We start from the raw sequence: 20,147 nt of genomic DNA, 5'->3' as shown, positions 1-20,147 counted from the left end.
AGCAAAGAAGAACTAAAGAGCCTCTTGATGAAAGTCAAAGAGGAGAGTGAAAAAGTTGTCTTAAAACTCAACATTCAAAAAACTAAGATCATGGCATCCGGTCGCATCACTTCATGGCAGATAGACGGGGAAACAATAGAAACAGTGAGAGACTATTTTGGGGGGCTCCAAAATCACTGCAGATGGTGACTGCAGGCTTGAAATTAAAGGACGCTTGCTCCTTGGAATCAAAACTATGATAAACACAGCATATTAAAAAGCAAAGATATTACTTGTCAACAAAGGTCCATCTAGTCAAAGTTACGGTTTTCCCAGTAGTCATGTATGGACGTGATAGTTGGACTATAAAGAAAGCTGAGCCCAAAGAATTGATGCTTTTGAACTGTGGTGTTGGAGAAGACTCTTGAGAGTCCCTTGGACTGCAAGATCAAACCAGTCAATCCTAAAGGAAATCAGTCCCGACTATTCATTGGAAGGACTGATGCTGAAGCTGAAACTCCAATAGTTCGGCCACCTAAGGCGAAGAACTGACTCATTAGAAACGACCCTGACGCTGGGAAAGATTGAGTGCAGGAGGAGAAGGGGACGACAGAGGATGAGATGGCTGGATGGCATCACCCACTCGGCGGACATGAGTTTGAGCAAGCTCCGGGAGTTGGTGATGGACAGGGAAGCCTGGCCTGCTGCAGTCCATGGGGTCGCAAAGAGTTAAACACGACTGAGCGACTGAACTGAACTGAGAGGCGCCTCACCCCTGCCCCTCCCCTCCCCGCCCTCTCGCCCCTCCTCCCTCGGTCCGCAGCTAGGAGACACAAGCCGCTTTCAAGACCTGGCACGCAAAGGCCTCAGATTGTAAACCTGCGCGCGCACCTAGCTTCCGGCTTCCCGGCGTGCCCCGCGCCTGCGGCGTAAACGCGCGCCGGCGCAGCAACCCACCTGACCCGCGGCGTAGCCAAGGCGGGAGTCTGTGAGTGCCTCGGTCTCGGGCTCCCTGGGCCTGGGGTACTGCCCGCGTGTGTCGTGGGCAGCCCCGGGCTGGCCCCCACCCCCGCTCTCGTCCTGCAGCAGGGAAGAAAGCCACTGTGGGAGGGACGGTCCCACCTCGAGCCTTCCAAGACGCTGGAGTCCTTACGACCCGTTCTTGCTGTGCTCCGGCCTCGCTGCTAAACTTTGGTGGGCCCCGGGATCTAGACCCCAGCTGTTGAGAAACGAAACGTTTGCAAACATGTCCCGGATCGAAAAGATGAGCATTCAGGGCGTGCGGAGTTTTGGAATAGAGGATAAAGATAAACAAATTATCACTTTCTTCAGTCCCCTTACAATTTTGGTTGGACCCAATGGGGCGGGGAAAACGGTAAGTCCTCTAAGGAGCCGCCTTCAGTTTATGGGTCGCCACGTGTTACAAATCTGGAGTAGAATATCTGCAGAGTTCGGAACTCTAGGGTGAGAGGAGTCAATATGACTCAGCTCCTGGGGCCCCAGGGTACACCTGGGTCGTCAGCTGACTTCCGTGCCCGGGAGCATGGCTTGGTGTGGCCTTCAGGTGTCTGTCACCTGAGGCGCCGACCAGACTTTTGTCCACTGCTGCCCAGTGGACAAGGTTTTCTTGAGAATCCCGAGAGGCCGGGAGCTAACTGCGTGAGCTTACGGAGCTCACAGCCCCACAGGAACTTTTTTTTTTGTCTATATTCATGTTTTCTTAATTCTCTTTATTCTCATGGCATAGCATTCATTTCCTGGTAGTTGTCCCCGTTGGGGATTTTTTTGTTGTTGTTGTTATAAAATATGAATATGAATGTATGACTTTAAGAAAACCGACTATCCCTACTAAGCATAATGACTAGGTAAATAACAGTTTTAAAATGAAACATCCATTGGGGCTTGGTTAAATTGGGAAACCATTTTATTGTTGGGATGCTCTTACCTAGTTCAAATAAAGGTTAGAGCACAGCACATATACTGTGACTTTTTAAAACCCTGGAAATACTTAGAAATTTGAGTTGAGCCCTGGAATGGTATGCAATTATGAAAGAAGTGTAGCCAAGAAGCTCTCTGGTCTGAAAGGGTGGTTTGAGAAAAGCAAGGTGGTATCATTGTAACAGGGAGAAGAGGAAGTGGAAAGCATAGAGAAAGACAAGGTTTGGTGTTGAGTTAAATGCCAGACTCTTGTTTATTTATGTAGAAAGATTATTTACTGATGCTTTTTTATGTACCTAAGCACTATATTAAGTGGTACTGATGGAGAGGTTAGTATGTTTAGTGTTTATGAGCCCTAGCTGCTTGAATACAGAATTTTTTTTTTTTTTTGCTTCTCCATTTATTGTGTGACTGGGCAAAAGTGACCTAAATGTTCTTTGCCTTAGTTTTCTCATTTATAAAATGGATGTTAAAAATAGTTTCTATGGCCTAGGGTTAATGTGAGAATTAAATGCTTAATGTATGTAAAAGTGGTTAGTACAGTACCTGTCACATAAGGTTGATACTAGCCACTTGTTTTGTTTCAACTTAAAAAAAAAATTCAGCTTTATTGGAGTATAATAGCATATACATTGTAGGCTATTGAAAGTATACATCATGGTGATTTGACAAACATGTGTTCCCCAAAAGGTTTCTCTTCTTCTAGTTAGTTAAAATATCTATCACCTTGAACCAGAAGGCTCAGCTTCTCTGTACAACGTTGCCAAATTAAATCCCGGAGACAGTTTTGGGTGAAGTAGAAAAGGGTAGCTTTATTGCTTTGCCACGGAAAGGGGGACACAGCGGGCTCATGCCCTCCAAACCATGTGTCCCCAACTGGGGAATATAGTGACAAGTTTTCTAGTAACAGCATGATTAGCTCCTGGCCGTTCTTCTGATGGTGAGGGAAGTAGGAGTCAACATCATCAACCCTCAGGTGTAATTACTCTGGGGTCTGCATGTCCTGGGCAGCATCCCACCTGGAGGGGTTTCGGTATTGCTGCTGCTGCTGCTTCTGCTAAGTCGCTTCAGTTGTGTCCGACTCTCTGCGACCCCATAGACGGTAGCCCACCAGGCTCCCCCATCCCTGGGATTCTCCAGGCAAGAACACTGGAGTGGGTTGCCATTTCTTTCTCCAATGCATGAAAGAAGTGAAAGTGAAGTCGCTCAGTCGTGTCCGACTCTTAGCGACCCCATGGACTGCAGCCCACCAGGCTCCTCCGTCCATGGGATTTTCCAGGCAAGAGTACTGGAGTGGGTTGCCAGGGCCTTCTCCGTCCGTATCTGCAGAGTAGCTCAAAGATATTGTGATAGTGTGTGTACCTGTTGGTAGGGAAACAGGACCTTACCCCAAGGCTGCTCTTGACTGTCTCTCTCTGGTCTCATCCCCTCCCTCCCCTAAATAACTTTATTGCATGAATCTGCCCTTTGGAACTCAGGGAAGGTCATGGAGGGTGAATGAAGGCTGCTTCCTATAATCAAAGAAATGGGGAACACAGAAAGTCCTTGTGCCCAGGAGCCCCACAGGGCCCTGCAGGGTATCAGCCTCACTTTTTATCCTTTTATGTGTGTGTGTGAGAATATTTAAGTTTCACTCTCAATAAATCTCATTTATACAATATAGTATAATCAGCTATGGTGAGCTGTTTAAGCCAATGTTACTAAAAACAGTTTAATAAGAAATAGAAAATTTTCCTCCCAAAATAATAATTATTTTTTATTTCAGTATACCTTCTTAATTATATAGCTTTTCTATATTTATGTCAGGTTTTATAATATCAAAATTTACCTAATCATGTATTTTATAGTCTTTTTTATAAACATTTATAATGAATTAACATTTTATGGTTAAATTCTGCAGTTTTCTAATAAGTAAATAATATAATTTTCTATTTCTTTAGACCATCATTGAATGTCTAAAGTATATTTGTACTGGAGATTTTCCTCCTGGAACCAAAGGAAATACATTTGTTCATGATCCCAAGGTAATGATGCCAGTGAAATTTTTTTTTCTTTTGTTTTTTAATTTTATTGAAGTATAGTTGATTTGATTGTGTTAATATGTGTTAATTTCTGCATAGCAAAATGATTCAGTTATATACTTTTTCATATTCTTTTCCATCATGGTTTATTACAGGATATTGAATATAGCTTCCTGTGCTATAGAGTTGGACCCTGTTGTGTATCCATGCTAAATATAATAGTTTGCATCTGCTGACTCCAAACTCCCAGTCCACCCCTCCTCCTCCCCTCGTCTCCTTGACAACCACAAGTCTGTTCTCTGTGAGTCTGTTTCTGTTTTGTATGTGCGTGCTCAGTTACGTCCAACTCTGCAACCCCATGGACTGCAGCTTACTAGGCTCCTCTGTCCATGGGATTTTCCAGGCAAAAATACTGGGGTGGGTTGCTATTTCCTACTCCAGAAACATTTTTTTAATAAAATTTTTATAATGATAAAAGTGATAGCTCATTGTAGAAAACTTGGCAGTGGAACAATATGAGATATGAAAGTCACTCATGTACAGTCAGTGAGTGATAGCCATTGTTGACATTTTCATGTGTTTCTTCTCCTTTACGTACTGTCTTAAGTAGCTGAAGTCATACTCTTAATTTTGTATTCTGAGCTTTTTTTCCATCTAACATTATCATCTAGTCCTGTGTTATTAAAAACTATATTAAATTCTTAGTCTGGGTGTTTGGTACATGGGTACTTTTTATTTTATTAATTTACTTACTTTAATTGGAGGCTAATTGCTTTACAATATTATAGTGGTTTTTGCCATACATTGACATGAGTCAGCCACGGCTGCACATGTGTTCCCCATCCAGAACCCCTCGCCCACCTCCCTCCCGATTCCATCCCCCAGAGTCATCCTAGTGAACCAGCCCTGAGCACCCTGTCTTATGCATTGAACCTGCACTGGCGATCTGCTTCACGTTTCAACACTACTCCCTCAAATCATCCCACCCTCGCCTTCTCCCTCAGAGTCCAAAAGATTGTTCTTCACATCTGTGTCTCTCATCTTGTGTCTCTCTTGCATATAGGGTCATCGTTACCATCTTTCTAAATTCCATATGTATGGGTTAGTATACTATATTGGTGTTTTTCTTTCTGACTTACTTCACTCTGTATAATAGGTTCCAGTTTCATCCACCTCATTAGAACTGATTCAAATGCATTCTTTTTAATGGCTGAGTAATACTCTATTGTATATATGTACATAGGTGCTTTTTAAATCTTTGTACTTCTTTGTCTGAAATATTTTCTACTTAAAACACCTAACCTTTTATGAACATTTTTAATGATTGCATCATTTTCTTATATTTAGCCTTGCTTTTAGTTTTTCATTAAAATGTACCATGATGAAAGTCTGTGTATGAATCTTTGAATTATGGTGTTTTAACTATTAGTGTGTGTTTAGGACATAGACTTTTCTATATACATTTTGGTTTATAGTTTTTCCTTTTTTTTATTGCAGTATAGTTGATTCACAATATTGCATTAGTTTCAGGTATACAGAAAAGTGATTCAGTGATATGCGTGTATTTTTTATTTTCCATTATAGCTTGTTACAAGATATACAATATTATTGCCTGTGTTAAATCACTCTTGCTTATCTTATATATATTACTATGTATCTACTAATCCCAAACTCCTGATTTATCTCTCTTCCCGAAGTAGGTTTTACTTTGGCGTATGTGTAGTGAGGTCCTGTGCCTCTCATTACCCCTGCTTCCCAAGAGTTTGTTGTATATTTCTTCCAGGCTTTTTTGTATGTTTATGGAAAAAAAACCTCTGTATACAAATACACTTACATAAATATTTTAGTACACTAATAGAATTTTATTTTGACTATTGTACAAATCAAGTATTTATTTTGTGATATTTTTGTTGCTGTTTTTTTAGTTGCTAAGTCATGTCCAACTCTTGTGGCCCCATGAACTGTAGTCCTCCAGGCTCCTCTGTCCATGGTATTTCCCAGAAGAATACTGGCGTGGGTTGCCTTCTCCCAGGGATCTTCCCAACCCAGGAAACAAACCAGTGTCTCCTGCGTTGGCAGATGGATTCTTTACCACTTCGCCACCTGCAGATACGTTAAGATATATATGCTTTTGTTTCATTGTTTTTCGGAGAAGGCAATGGCACCCCACTCCAGTACTCTTGCCTGGAAAATGCAATGGACGGAGGAGCCTGATGGGCTGCAGTCCATGGGGTCGTGAAGAGTTGGACACGACTGGGCGACTTCACTTTCACTTTCATTATTTTTAATTACTTAATAGTATTCAATTGAGTTTATATTCTCTAGCTTATTTAACTGATGCACTGTTGATAGTCTTTTAAATTGTTTCTACTTTTATATGGCTAAAGATAACTGATTATGAAAGTGATCTCGGGCAATCTTGGCCTGCAGTGGCTTGAAGCAGGATTTTGGCTCCCTGGCCAGAGACTGAAGTCAGGCTGCAATAGAGCACCGAATCCTAGACTCTAGACCATCAGGGCCAGTGGTCACTGACAAGGCCCTAGCCCATTGTTTTGTAGAAATTAATTTCCACAGAGACAGAAAGTCATGAAACATGTGAAGTGTTTATTTGAAAGAAAAAGAATATGTATGGATAGACTCACATGAGCAGCCTCAGAGAATCATGCCCTGGAGGTAGTTTGAATCACTTATATGGGACATTCCTTCCAGGTTTTCTCTGGCCAGTCATATTACTTTGCCTGGTTCTGAGCCTGTATTTGATTTAACTCAAGGTCCTCCCCTGTGTGAGCGCACATTTTTCAGCCAAGGTGGATTCTAGTGAAGAGGCCTATGGGCAGGTTGACATCATCTACCATGGGGTGGTTCCCCCATTTTTTTGGCCCCTTAGGAGCCTTTCTGTGCATGTGTTGTTGGGAATGTCTCCTTGACCTCAAGAATGAGAAATATGTGGTCTCTATCTGGGCAGGGCTCAGGTCCTCCTCACTTCTGCTGTTATTTTCGTCTTGGAGTATCTGTCCACAGGGGCAAACTCCAGCTGCTCAGGCCAGGGCACATCTATCTCCTGTCTCAAATCCCCCCTGAGAGATGTGAACCCCAAGAAATCTTTATTGGGAGGATAAAGGGTGAAGGTCTGTCTTTTGGGCTGGCATGGGGCTTGTAAGCCTACCTAGTTGGGGTCACAGAGCTCTCACCCTGTCTCAGTAAAGGGCCCAGGATGACCTCTGTTGTTACACCAGCAGGATCTGTTCTGAGGAGTGGCTGGCATCTCCGCATCGCCATTGTCTTGATATGAAACTACTGTAATCTGGAAGAGACAAACTTAACAAGTAGATTAAAAAGGCAGGGGCCAAAAACCAATAAATGAACTATTATAACCAGGGCCCAAGCAGGAGTAAGAACCAGGTTATATATGGTAGCAATTTTGATCCTGGTCCATATAGAGTCATTACTGGGGTTACCCTGTCAGAAGGGATGGAGCCATTTGGCATGATCTTACATATTTTTGATGTCTGCTTCTATTAGCCCAGTGTGATTTGATGTGGGTGTTATAGACTCGGTTGGACAACCTGACATTAATAGACAAAACAGATCTCATTTCTTCTCAGGAAAATAAGCCTAAACCCAGTTTGGACCTAGTGCTTTGGGGAGACTTGTAACCAGGTAGCCAGTTGTCTAGTTTAATCTAACTAGGTTTTAACCTTTGATGTGGTATTAACACATAAATAATATAAGCTGTTGATCATCATACATGTCTCTTCTTTTTGTTATTTTGTAAAGCAATTTTAATATCTAAAAATGTAATAGTTATAAGAGGAGACTTTTAAAAAGTAAGGTTGTAGTTGCCAGCTGTTAGCAGACACTGTTTTGAGAATGGCTGGTGGCATCTCAAGACTGATACCGCTCAGAAAACTTAAGTTCTCAACAATATAAGGACTTGTCTGAAATCACACCCAGTACTAAGTGTCACTTAGTATTGCCTTGGATGTCTAAAGCATGGTTACTCCATTTTGACTTTTAATTGTGGTTTTCTCCGTAATAGTCAAAGCACATGGTGCCATTAATGATGTTAGTACCTCTCTAGGTATGAGAAGATGCAAGAATTTGGGCTCATAAAATCTCCTGAAAATATCTATCTGAAGGCCTGTTTTGTCAGTTTTTCCCAGAGCACAGAGTGAGTGCCTCATTACTGATCTCCACCCTGAACCTCTTTTAGGGAGTGTTAAAGGTCAGCGGCTGCAGCGGCTCATGATTTAATCCTTGCCACCAACCTACAGCGGTAGGTGGCAAGTGCCAGTCTCCAGTTGTCAGGGCCCCTTTATGGTCATAAATTTTATGGTCATAAAAAGGGCCCTTTCATAACCATTTCATCCCATGGTGCTTGGAATGCTCATTCCTGGGTCTGGTGAAATTTTGTTGCTAGGCTGCTCAGTGAGCTATTATTGGACTAGGCCTTACTAACAGTAGCCATAAATTTCTATACCACCTGTATTAATTACTAGGTTCTTACGGTCTAGGAAAAAATTCCCTCTTGTAGCTTCTTCTCATAAGAGTACCACTGTTATAGTCATTGACCTCATATAGAACTATATATTTTTCTTGGAGACTCAGTCACACAATGGTAAATGCAAGAAATGACAATCTTATAAAACAGGCAATGTAAAAAAATAATATAGCTAACAATATTATTACAGTCATAAGTAAGAACTTAAGAATTTGTATTAGGTACAACCCAGTATATCCCAGATTGTCTGACTTTGTTTTGTGCCAATCCTTATCTTTAAGGGAAATTATCCACAAGGCACTCAGCTTGGTTTCCTAGTGGTGGTGTTCAGTTGCTCAGTCGTGTCCGACTCTTTGCGACCCCATGAACTGCAGCATGCCAGGCTTCCCTGTCCTTCACCATCTCCCAGAGCTTGCTCAAACTCATGTCCATTGAGTCGGTGATGCCATCCAACCATCTTATCCTCTGTCGTCCCCTTCTCCTGCCTTCAGTCTTTCCCAGCATCAGGGTCTTTTCCAGTGAGTCAGTTCTTCGCATCAGGTGGCCAAAGTATTGGAGCTTCAGCATCAGTCCTTCCAATGAATATTCAGGACTAATTTCCTTTAGGATTGACTGGTTTGATCTCCTTGCAGTCCAAGGGACTCTCAAGAGTCTTCTCTAACACCACAGTTCAGAAGCATCAGTTCAGCACTTAGCTTTCTTTATGGTCCAACTCTCACATCCATACATGACTACTGGAAAAACCATAACTTTGACTATACAGACCTTTGTTGGCAAAGTAATGTCTCTGCTTTTTAGTATGCTGAGTTTGTCATAGCTTTTCTTCCAAGGAGTAAGCATCTTTTAATTTCACGGCTGCAGTCACCATCTGCAGTGATTTTGGAGCCCAGGAAAATGAAGTCTGTCACTGTTTCCGTTGTTTCCCCATCTGTTTGCCATGAAGTGATGGGGCCAGATGCCATGATCTTAGTTTTTTGAATGCTGAGTTTTAAACCAGCTTTTTCACTCTCCTCTTCCGCTTTCATCAAGAGGTTCTTTAGTTCCTCTTCGCTTTCTGCCATAAGGGTAGTATCATCTGCATATCTGAGGTTATTGATATTTCTCCTGGCAATCTTGATACCAGCTTGTGTTTCATTCAGGCCTGCATTTCACATGATATACTCTGCATATAGGTTAAATAAGCAGGGTGACAATATACAGCCTTGAACTACTCTTTTCCAAGTTTTGAACCAGTTCATTGTTCCATGTCTGGTTCTAACTGTTGTTTCTTGACCTGCATACAGGTCTCTCAGGAGAGGTGATCTGGTATTCCCATTTCTTTAAGGAATTTTCCAGTTTGTTGTGATCCACACAAAGGCTTTAGTGTAGTCAGTGAAGCAGAAGTAGATGTTTTTCTGGAATTCTCTTGCTTTTTCTATGATCCAGCTGATTTGGCAATTTGTCTCTGGTTCTTCTGCATTTTCTAAATCCAGCTTGAACATCTGGAAGTTCTTGGTTCATATACTGTTGGAAGCCTATCTTGGAGAATCTTGAGCATTACTTTGCTAGCGTGTGAAATGAGTATACTTGTGCCGCATGTTGAACATTCTTTGGCATTGCCCTTCTTTGGGATTGGAATGAAAACTGACCTTTTCCAGTCCTGTGGCCACTGCTGAGTTTTCCAAATTTGCTGGCATATTGAATGCAACACTTTAACAGCATCATCTTTTAGAATCTGAAGTAGCTCAGCTGGAGTTCCATCACCTCCACTAGCTTTGTTTGTAGTGATGCTTCCTACAGCCCACTTGACTTTGCACTCCAGGATGTCTGGCTCTAGGTGAATGAGCACACCATCGTGGTTATCCAGGTCATTAAGATCTTTTCTGTATACTACTTTTGTGTACTCCTAGTGTTACTAATTATCCTTAGTATGATTTAATTGTTCCCAACAAAGGAATTAATTTTTCTTTAGAAATAGTAAATCATTTACTACATTTACTGAGCCTTTTCTACAATGACTATTTCACACCTTCTCTTAAACTTAAAATGTACTCTGTTCAATTGATGGATGATCTTGCCTTGTGTTTTCTTGAGAAAGTAGAAGGAATCAGATGGAAAGTCCTCATTTCCAATAATTAAATCTACCAAACTACCCTGCATATATATCTGTAGTGTTTTCACCTTTGTGATAGGGGTACATTGTTTATCATTTGTTTTAAGGTCAATTAAGTCCTCTTGGAACCTAGATCCAATATCAGTCACTTTTGTCAAGTCAGGCATTTTGCCTTTCAGCTGTCTTTGCTCCTGCATTCAGTTTCTCCCTCTTTAGGGTATCATTTACGTCAGCAGATAAACATGGTCAGGTTGCACCAGTCTACAAACAAACTCTCCCTTTACTCCAGTTCAGCCTCTGGCTACTACTCTTTGTTCTGTTTATACCAAAATTCTTAAGAGTTATGTGTACTCATTGTTTTCACTTTATTGCTTCCCCTTTTCTCCCCAGCCTACTCTGTTTAGATTTTCTTTTTTTCCCCCTCACTAAAACTGCTCTTGTAAGGTCACCAGTAATCTCCATATTGCCAGATAACTTAAAAAAAAAATTTTGTTTAGCTGTGCCAAATCTTTGTGGTGGCACGTGGGGGTCTTTGATCTTGTGGCATGTGGGATCTTCTCTTTTTTCAGTTGTGACATGCAGAATCTTTGTCTTTGTATCTTGTGGCATGTGGGTTCTAGTTTCCTGGCCAGGGTCTCCTGTGTTGGGAGCACAGAGTCTTAGTCACCGGACCACCAGGAAAGTTTCAAAACGGTTATTTTCTAGTTCTCAATACTTTCTCTGCAGATTTGATGTATTAATAATTGGTTTTCCTCTTTTTTTTTTTAAACATTGCTCTCTTGGCTTTCATGACACCATAATCTCATACCTCTTTTTTGATGGGCCATCCTTTAGTCTCCTTTAATGAGTCTACTTTTGCCTGACTCTTCTTGGATGATATTCATTCTCACAGCTTTAAGTATTGGTTATGTTGCAGGAAGAGGGACCTCTTTCAGGGCCCAAGAGTGGGCTCTTGTCTAACACTCAGAAACGAATTGTCTGAGGAGACATGTGCTGAAAAAGCAAGTAACTTCATTGGGAAGGGGTACTCGGGCAAAGAGCAGCAGAGTAAGGGAACTCAGGAGAACTGCTCTGTCGTGTGACTCGTGGTCTCGGTTTTATGCTAATAGGGTTACTTTCCAGGTTATCTCTGGCCAATTATTCTGACTCAGGGTCCTTCCTGGTGCTGTTCTCATTGCTCGTCCAGGATAGATTCCAGTGAGAAGGATTCTGGGAGATTGGTAGGACACATGGATTAATGTCTCCTGTCTCCTTTTGATGTTTCGCAAATTCTTCCGGTTGGTGGTAGCTTGTTAGTTCCACATTCTTTACCAAGAACTCCTGTTGTAAGATAACCCATGCAGATGGTTACTAGAGGGCCTGGCCTTGACAGGCAGTTTGGGTCAGTGGTTCCCTGTACAGTTACATGCTGATGAATTCCCAAATATTGTATTTAGTCCTAACTTCTTTCCTAAACTATAGACATATATGTCCAGCTGTTTAAGTATTTAATGGGCATCTCCAATATAACATACTGAAAATAGAACTCTTGGTTCCCTGTTCCCCCATTCCTCTCACATTCTCAAGCCTGTTACTACCTCAGCATCAGCACCCTGCAGTTTAATAAATGATGTCATCTGCACCTTTGCTCATGCAGAAACCTGTTTGTCATTCTTTTAGTGATTCCTTTATCTCATCTTGTTTCTAATTCATAAGCAGTTCTTATGTACTCTTCTACAGTATGTCCAGAATATGTCCCTTCATTTCATCCCTACTGTTTTCCTGGTCCAAGCCACCACCTTCTTCCCTTTGAACTATTCTGATAGTCTGTAAACTTGTTTTCCTGACTCATTCTTTTCTTTTTCTGGCTGTGTCATGTGGGATCTTGGTTCCCCAACCAGGGATTGAACCTGTTCCTCCTGCAGTGGACATGTGAAGTCTTAACCACTGGACCACCAGGGAAGTCCCTCCTGCTTCATTATTGAAATTGTTTTCTATAGAAAAGAAGAATCTCTTTTCTAATAGCAACAAATTATCTCTAAATATTTATTCATTCATTTAACAGGGAGTGGGTCTTTTAAAGTCTGAGGAAAGAACACTCCAGTCAGTGTTAATACTAACTGCAGAGTCCGTGAGGTAGGATCATATTTGGTGTGTTCAAGGAATCACAAGGGGAGGAGCAAAATAATCAGGGGAAGACTAGTAGAAAATTAAGTTAGAATAGTTGAAGGGTCTAGATCCTGTAGGATTTGGGGTTCTAATTTAAATGGGAATCCATTAGAAGATTTAAGCAGGAAAAGGGCATAGTTTGTATTTTAAAGTGATCAGTCTAGCTGTGAGAGGACTGTCTATAAATGGCAAGGGTAGAAGGGTGAAGACTGATGAAGGGCATTTTGTGGTAATCCAGGTGAGGAGTATTGGTGGCTTAATGAAGTGGTAATGGTAGGAAATATGACAAATGCTTGGATTTGGGATGTTTTAAAGGTAGAGCCAGCCGATTAGCTATTGATTTGGGTAGTGGTGTATGAGAAAAATAGAAGCATCAAACAGAACTTCAAGTTTTTTGACTTTAGCGAATAGACAAAATAGTAGTAATGAGGAAAACTCTGGAAAAGGACGTTTGAGGGCCTCTGGTTTAAATGTATAAATTGGGATGGGAATTCCCAGGCAGTCCAGTGGTTAGGGCTTGGTGCTTTCATTGCCAGGGCCCACCACCCCGCTCCCTCCGCCCCGGGTTCAGTCCTTGGTCAGGGAATTAAGGTCCTGCAAACCGAGTGGTGCAGTTAAAAAAGAGGAAAAAAACAACCCACATGTAGATTGGGGTGTTTGTTATGTTTGTTAGATATCGAAAGGAGATGTCCGGTAGGTAAATAGAAGTATGTCTGAGGGGAGGTTTGAGTTAAAATTAGGAATCATTGATGCGTACACTTACATATGTATATAGGCTTCCCTGGTGGCTCAGAGGTTAAAGTGTCTGCCTCCAATGCGGGAGACCTGGATTTGATCCCTGGGTCGGGAAGACCCCCTGGAGGAGGAAATGGCAACATATGTATATAGTCAGTCTTAAAGCCTGATGGGATCTCCTAGGAAGTGAATATAGAGAAAACCCTAGCCTAAAGCATATTAGCATTTAGAAATAAGAAAGAGGAGGAGCCAGTGAAAGATGCTAAAAAAAAAAACAAAACAACTAGTTAAGTAAGGAAAATAGAGAATGGTGTCTTAGAAGACAAAAGAATAGTGTCACAAGAAAGAGGAGTCATCAGCTGTGTCAGGTATGTCGATAGCTCAATCAAGAAGCAGATTTGACTATGTGAAGGTCATTGGTGATCTTGACAAAACCAATTTTAGTAATCTGAGAAAACAGGAGGTAAGGAAGTAAAACGGGTAGAATTGTTTTATGAGTTTTGCTATAAGTGGAAAGAGATGGGGCAATAACTGAAAAGGTTTGCAGGATCAAGAAGAGTTTTTTTTGGCTTTTGTTCCTGTTTTTTCTACATATGTGTGTATTTTCTGGATGTTTCCATGTTGATTGATGCTCTAGTATCTCTGCCAGTCTCATCTATCACCCACCCCCTTTCCAATTGCTTTCATCTTTTTAGAGCTGTTTTTCTCAGGTATCTGCTTATGTCCTGTCTGTGGTTCTTCTGGCTATGGTGGTTTAGCTCTCTTCACTTATTACCCGCTTTTCGGCTGCTCTCATTTTCCAGTTCTGAGCTCCCACCCACACTTGTTCATCAACTCTTCTCTCCTGAGTCACTCACACCTCCTACTGTGGGTGGAGCCATTCCCCTCACCTGAATTGCCCACATCCCCTCGGTTTTCCCAATATGCTATGTTCTTCTCAACATTTCAGTTTCTCTCCCCCTCTTATATCTTCAACTTCTCTTGTCTTTCTATTTCCCTGTTTTAATTTGACCCTGCACCTAATACTGTTTATCTTAAACAAATGCCTGGGTTCTTCTGGTTTTTCTCAGTAATTTTTCTTACCTGTGTTCAGTTGTTGCTATCTTTTTAGGTACTTTGATTTCCATGTTGCTCTATTTGCCGAACTTCACACCTTTCTCCTCTACTTCTTTCAAACTTTCAGCTACGTAAGTACATCCATTCTTCTTCTACCTAATTTGCATTTCTTCAGTTGACCTGGACCCTCAGAAGCTCATTTCTCTGTTGTCTGCATCTCATCAAGTTTGTTTTGCTTCTGGCTGATACTGTAAATTTTCTGGATGCTTGTTTCCTCAGCAGTTTCTTTATCCCATTTTGCGGTCATATATTGCGTTCCTAAAAGTGGGAGATACTAGAACATTTATAAATTGATAGGAATGACACTGGATAGAGGGGGAAATTGATCTAAGGGAGGGGACAATTATAGAGCAAAATCCTTGCGTAGGCAAGAAGAGATAAGATCCATTGCTCAACTGAAGGAGTTAACGAGAGTACACAATGTTTATCCATTGTAAAAGGATGGCAGGCAGGGTACATATGGTAAATTTAGTAGTGAGAGAATGAACCAATTCTCTTTTGATTGTTTCTATAGTCTCAGTGGAAAAAAGAAGTGAAATCATTAGCTGAGAGTGGGAGAAGGGGATGATTGAAGCTAGTAAAATTAAAAGGTAGTCTTTATTTCAGAGTAATTTGATTAGGGAAGTGTTAAAGCGTTACGTGACGGTGTCAAGGGGTCACTTGAGGTTTGTGGGTGAAAATTTATAGGGAGAGCAACCATTATGTTTGTGTGTTTTCAGTTTTCTTCAGCTGCTCAGTGGCAGACACTGAGTGAGTTGGAAAGTTGGATTTAATCAAGGTTGAGGGTTTGCCTGGTAAATAAAATGAAGGGAGTAAGAGGCAAGGAATTTACTATATTCTTTTTTTTTCCAACTATGTTCTCAATAGATTTACTTATTTGATCAATCCCCTTATATGTAATGAATCTCCTATTGGTGCACCAGAACTCAAACACTCCATACTGGACCAACTCTACCCGCCATGTCCAAACCCTCTTCATCCTGCTTGGGCTGTAACTCCTCACGCTGGACCCTCATGTGGATGTTTTCCCATTCCGCCTGGGCTCTGACTTTCCATGCTAGGCTACCTCCCATTTTCCACCCATGAACACCTTGCTTACCTTTCTCAGCCACAAATACTCTTTACCTCGAGGCCTCTTGTAGGGTGGCTGTCTCTAATCTAGCATCTGAATTGTCCCCCCAGGCTCCCCCCTGCCCATGTGGATTCCCTCCTCAGTGTTGTCAGGCTCTGCATCCCCACAGTATGCCTTCCCCTAGAACAGACATCGTCCTTCTCCTGAGCTTGGTCATCCCTACTCACAGATGCCCTTTGAGCCTGCTTGAATTGACACCCTTGGACTTTGGAAACCCTGGGCCAAGCTGTCTGTCCATGTGTGTACCCTTGTCAGCCTACTCAAGCTCATTCAGCCTGCTCCGTGCTGAGCTACCATGTCCCCCCACCCCAGCTAGCATGCACATGTACCTTCTTCTGCCCCATCTAATGGTTTTACAACTAGATTGTTTGGAAAGAAAAGGGCTTATTATATTTTTTTGTTTTGGATAGAAATTCTTCTAAAGTGTAATATATGTTTCTCCGCCTTAATAAATTACTTAGTTTTACTGAGGAAGAGCCACCAGGGAAGCCCCTACTTTTTGAAGAGCATCAACAACAGCATTGTGTTTGAAGTGCTACAAAATACGCCTTCTTGACAGGTAGATGCCAGGAGAAAAAATATGTATTTGGCTAACCAGGCTATTTGTAACTAACCAGGCATATTGTAAACAATTTAACTCATTTTCTGGTACGTAGATGTGAAAAATCCTTTAACTGCCATGGATTAAAATCTCAGTAGTTAACTTTCCTTGGCTTCCCTCCTAACTCAGTCAAGAATCCGCCTGCAATGCAGGAGACCCAGGTTCGATCCCTGGGTCGGGAAGATCCCTGGTGAAGGAAATGGCAACCCACTCCCGTATTCTTGCCTAGAGAATCCCAGGGATAAAGAAGCCTGGCAGGTTATGGTCCGTGGGGTTGCAGAGTTGGACACATGTCAGCGACTAAAATAGCTACTTTCCTTGGGATGAAATGATAGGATCAAGTCCCCGGGCAAAGCTGAATATTAATCTTTTGCCAGCTCCTCACTAAGATGTCTGTATCTAAATTTCTCCTGGATTACTCTCAGCTCCTTATCTTGCCTCAGTCCAGTCTGTTTACCCTGAAGACAAAATGATTCTTCTAAAATGCATTATCTACTGCATGGTTTTCCTTTAAAAATCATAAAACTCTTTAATGATTTTCCATTGCTTTAAGTCCAAAACTCTTTTAACATGTTTCAGAAAGCTTTTAATTGGTGAAACTATCTTCTGTCTCTACTTTCCTTTTCCCTTCTTTCTGCAGAAAACTTTCTGAAATTACTTTAGCCATTCAGTGTCTCAGATCTTTTCATCTGCTTACTTCTGCTTATCTTTGTCGGGTTTCTATTTAAATATTCATTTCTTTTGGGAAACCTTCTCAGTACTCTCCTAGGTAAGTTAGATGCCTCTCCTCTGTGCTCCCAGAGCATCTTGTACTTCTCTTATGATGCTTAACATTCCTTTTTCTACCCTTTTGTTTAACCCCTCTGTCTTCCATGCACCAAAGGAAAAAGTGTCATTTTTGAACCAAGACAACACATGAAAGCTGCTGCTGCTGCTGCTGCTAAGTCGCTTCAGTTGTGTCCGACTCTGTGCGACCACAAAGACAGCAGCCCACCAGGCTTCCCCGTCCCTGGGAGTCTCCAGGCAAGAACACCGGAGTGGGTTGCCATTTCCTTCTCCAATGCATGAAAGCTAATGAATGCCTAATAAATATTTGTTAAACAGTTGATGAATATGAAAGTTAAATTTATGCTAAAAAGTCATTAAAAGATCAACAAAAGTTACTTACGGTTTTTTTAAAAAGGCAAAACCCGGAGTTTGTGATTTTGGTTGCAACAGAATAATGAGTATCATACTTGTGCTCCCAAGATGAACAACTATAAAACTGGAAAAAATATTTGAATCAACTCTTTCAGGCATTGGACAATAGATGCTGGGTTGTGATATCTAAGAAAAGAAAAATATATGTGGTGACTACACATTTATTCTAGCTTTCTACCTAGGGACACTTTGCAAACTTCAGTGCATAGAATTAGAATCCAACAGAGAGCAGTAGTCACTCGGCAGATGAAACAAAGAAGTTTGGGTTTGCTGAGGTGGTTGTAAATTGTGAGGCAAGGTTCAGGGGTGGGATTGCTGTGTAGAGATGGGACCCCAGAAATCTTCATAAGGAACCCATGAGTCTTTTGCCAGATACTAAGCTGCATGTGCTTTAGAATGAGATTCAGTGAGGACTAGAAGAGAACAGCTACTGGGGTTGAGAAGTGGGATTGTAAACTGAATAGAGATTCTAGCTTTCCTTCCAAGGAGCAAGTATCTCAATTTTGTGGCTGCAGGCACCTTCCATAGTGATGTTGGAGCTCAAGAAAATAATAAAATCTGTCACTACTTGAAGTTTTCCCCACTTCTGTTTGCCATGAAGTGATGGGACCAGAAGCCATGATCTTAGTTTTTTGGATGTTAAGTTTTAGGCCAGCTTTTTCACTCTCCTCTTTGACTTTCATCAAGAGGCTCTTTAGTTCTTTGCTTTCTGCCATTAGAGTGTTATCCTGTGTGTATCTGAGATTATTGATATTTCTCCTGGCAGTCTTAATTCCAGCTTGTAATTCATCCAGCCTGGCATTTTGCATGATGTGCTCTGCATATAAGTTAAATAAGCAGGGTGACAATATACAGCCTTGACAAAATGTTTTCCCAATTTTGAACCAGTCTGTTGTTCCATGTCTAGTTCTGACTGTTGCTTCCTGACCCACATAGGTTTCTAAGGAGGCAGGTAAGGTGGTCTGGTATTCCCATCTCTTTAAGGAATTTTCCACAGTTTGTTGTGATCCACACAAATACTTTAGCATAGTCAATGAAGCAGAAGTAAATGTTTTTCTGCATTCCCTTACAAAAAGACCCCAATAAAAAAAAAGGAATACCAGTAGGTTGTTTTTTTCCTAAAGTATAGTTGATTGACATTTTTGTGTTACTTTCAGGTGTACAATGTAGCGATTCAGTATTTTTGCAGATTATACTGCATTATTGGTTTTTACAAGAAAATGGGTATAATTCCTTGTGCATTCTTGTTGCTTACCTGTTTTGTATGTAGTATCTTGTATCTGTTAATCCTTTATCCAAATTTATTCCTTTCCCCTCCTCTTTGGTATCCACAAGTTTGTTTTCTATATATCTATTTATGTTTTGCATATACATTCATTTGTATTATTTTTTAGAGGGAATAACTATTTTTAAATACAATAATACAGATAAATTAAACATAAAAGGATGGAAAATGTACTAAAATATGCCAGCTAATAAAGAGAAAACTGAATTGGCTATATTAACATCAGACAGTATACTTTAGAACTAGTAATGCTATTGGGGTAAGAAGTGATGTTTCATGATGATAGAAGAATCAGATCATCAAGAGGATGCAACAGCTCTAGATTTGATCATATTTACTATCATTATTCTGAATTCTTTTTCAGGGAATTTGCCTTTTTCCTCTTCATTTATTTGGACTTCTGTGTTTCTAGTTTCTTCCTTCATTTGTGTAGTATTTCTCTGCCTTTTCATTATTATTATTATTTTTTAACTTATTGTGTTTGAGGTCTCCTTTTCCCAGGCTTCAAGGTTGAATTCTTTCTTTTGGTTTCTGCCTTCCTAAAGGTTGGACCAGTGGTTTGTGTAAGCTTCTTATGGAGTGAGATTTGTGCTGAGTTTTTGTTTGTTTGTTTGTTTTTCCTCTGATGGGCAAGGCTGAGTGAGGTGGTAATCCTGTCTGCTAATGATTGGATTTGTATTTTTGTTTTGTTTGCTGTTTAGATGAGGCATCCTGCACAGGGTGCTATTGGTGGTTGGATGATGCTGGGTCTTGTATTCTAGTGGTTTCCTTTATGTGAATTCTCACTATTTGGGCTTCCCTATAGCTCAGATGGTCGGAGAAGGCAATGGCACCCCACTCCAGTACTCTTGCCTGGAGAATCCCATGGATGGAGGAGCCTGGTGGGCTGCAGTCCATGGGGTTGCAAAGAGTCAGACACGACTGAGCAGCTTCACTTTCACTTTTCACTTTCATGCTTTGGAGAAGGAAATGGCAACCCACTCCAGTGTTCTTGCCTGGAGAATCCCAGGGACGGGGGAGCCTGGTGGGCTGCCGTCTATGGGGTCGCACAGAGTCAGACACGACTGAAGTGACTTAGCATAGCTCAGATGGTAAAGGATCTGCCTGTAGTGCAGGAGACCCAGGTTCGATTCCTGGGCCAGGAAGATCCCCTGGAGAAGGGAATGGCAACCCACTCTAGTACTCTTGCCTGGAGAATCCCATGGACAAAGGAGCCTGGCAGGCTACAGTCCATGGGGTCACAAAGGGTTGGACAGGACTGAGTGACTAACACTAACACTACTAGGATTAGTTCTCTGGTAGTCTAGGGTCTTGGAGGCAGTGCTCCCACTCCAAAGGCTCAAGGCTTGATCTCTGCCAATGTACAGCAGCACCATCCTCACCCACAGCTCGTGCTCAC

At 41.5% G+C, this 20,147-nt stretch overlaps 1 protein-coding gene across 1 annotated transcript in view; it reads left to right on the top strand.

Moving 5' to 3' along the window:
- Positions 1–927: 927 nt before the first annotated feature.
- Positions 928–20,147, top strand: part of RAD50 (RAD50 double strand break repair protein) — a 107,606-nt gene continuing 88,386 nt past the window's right edge. The window contains exons 1-2 of the mRNA XM_005888364.3: positions 928–1,354; positions 3,858–3,941. Of these exons, the coding sequence (XP_005888426.2) occupies positions 1,226–1,354; positions 3,858–3,941 (213 nt within the window). The 5' untranslated portion in view covers positions 928–1,225. The remainder of the gene's footprint in view (positions 1,355–3,857; positions 3,942–20,147) is intronic.

This window comes from Bos mutus, chromosome 7 (assembly GCF_027580195.1).
Source record: "Bos mutus isolate GX-2022 chromosome 7, NWIPB_WYAK_1.1, whole genome shotgun sequence".
NCBI lineage: Eukaryota > Metazoa > Chordata > Mammalia > Artiodactyla > Bovidae > Bos > Bos mutus.
Note: the sequence above shows the minus strand (reverse complement) of the source record. Positions and strands in the feature narration are given on the sequence as shown.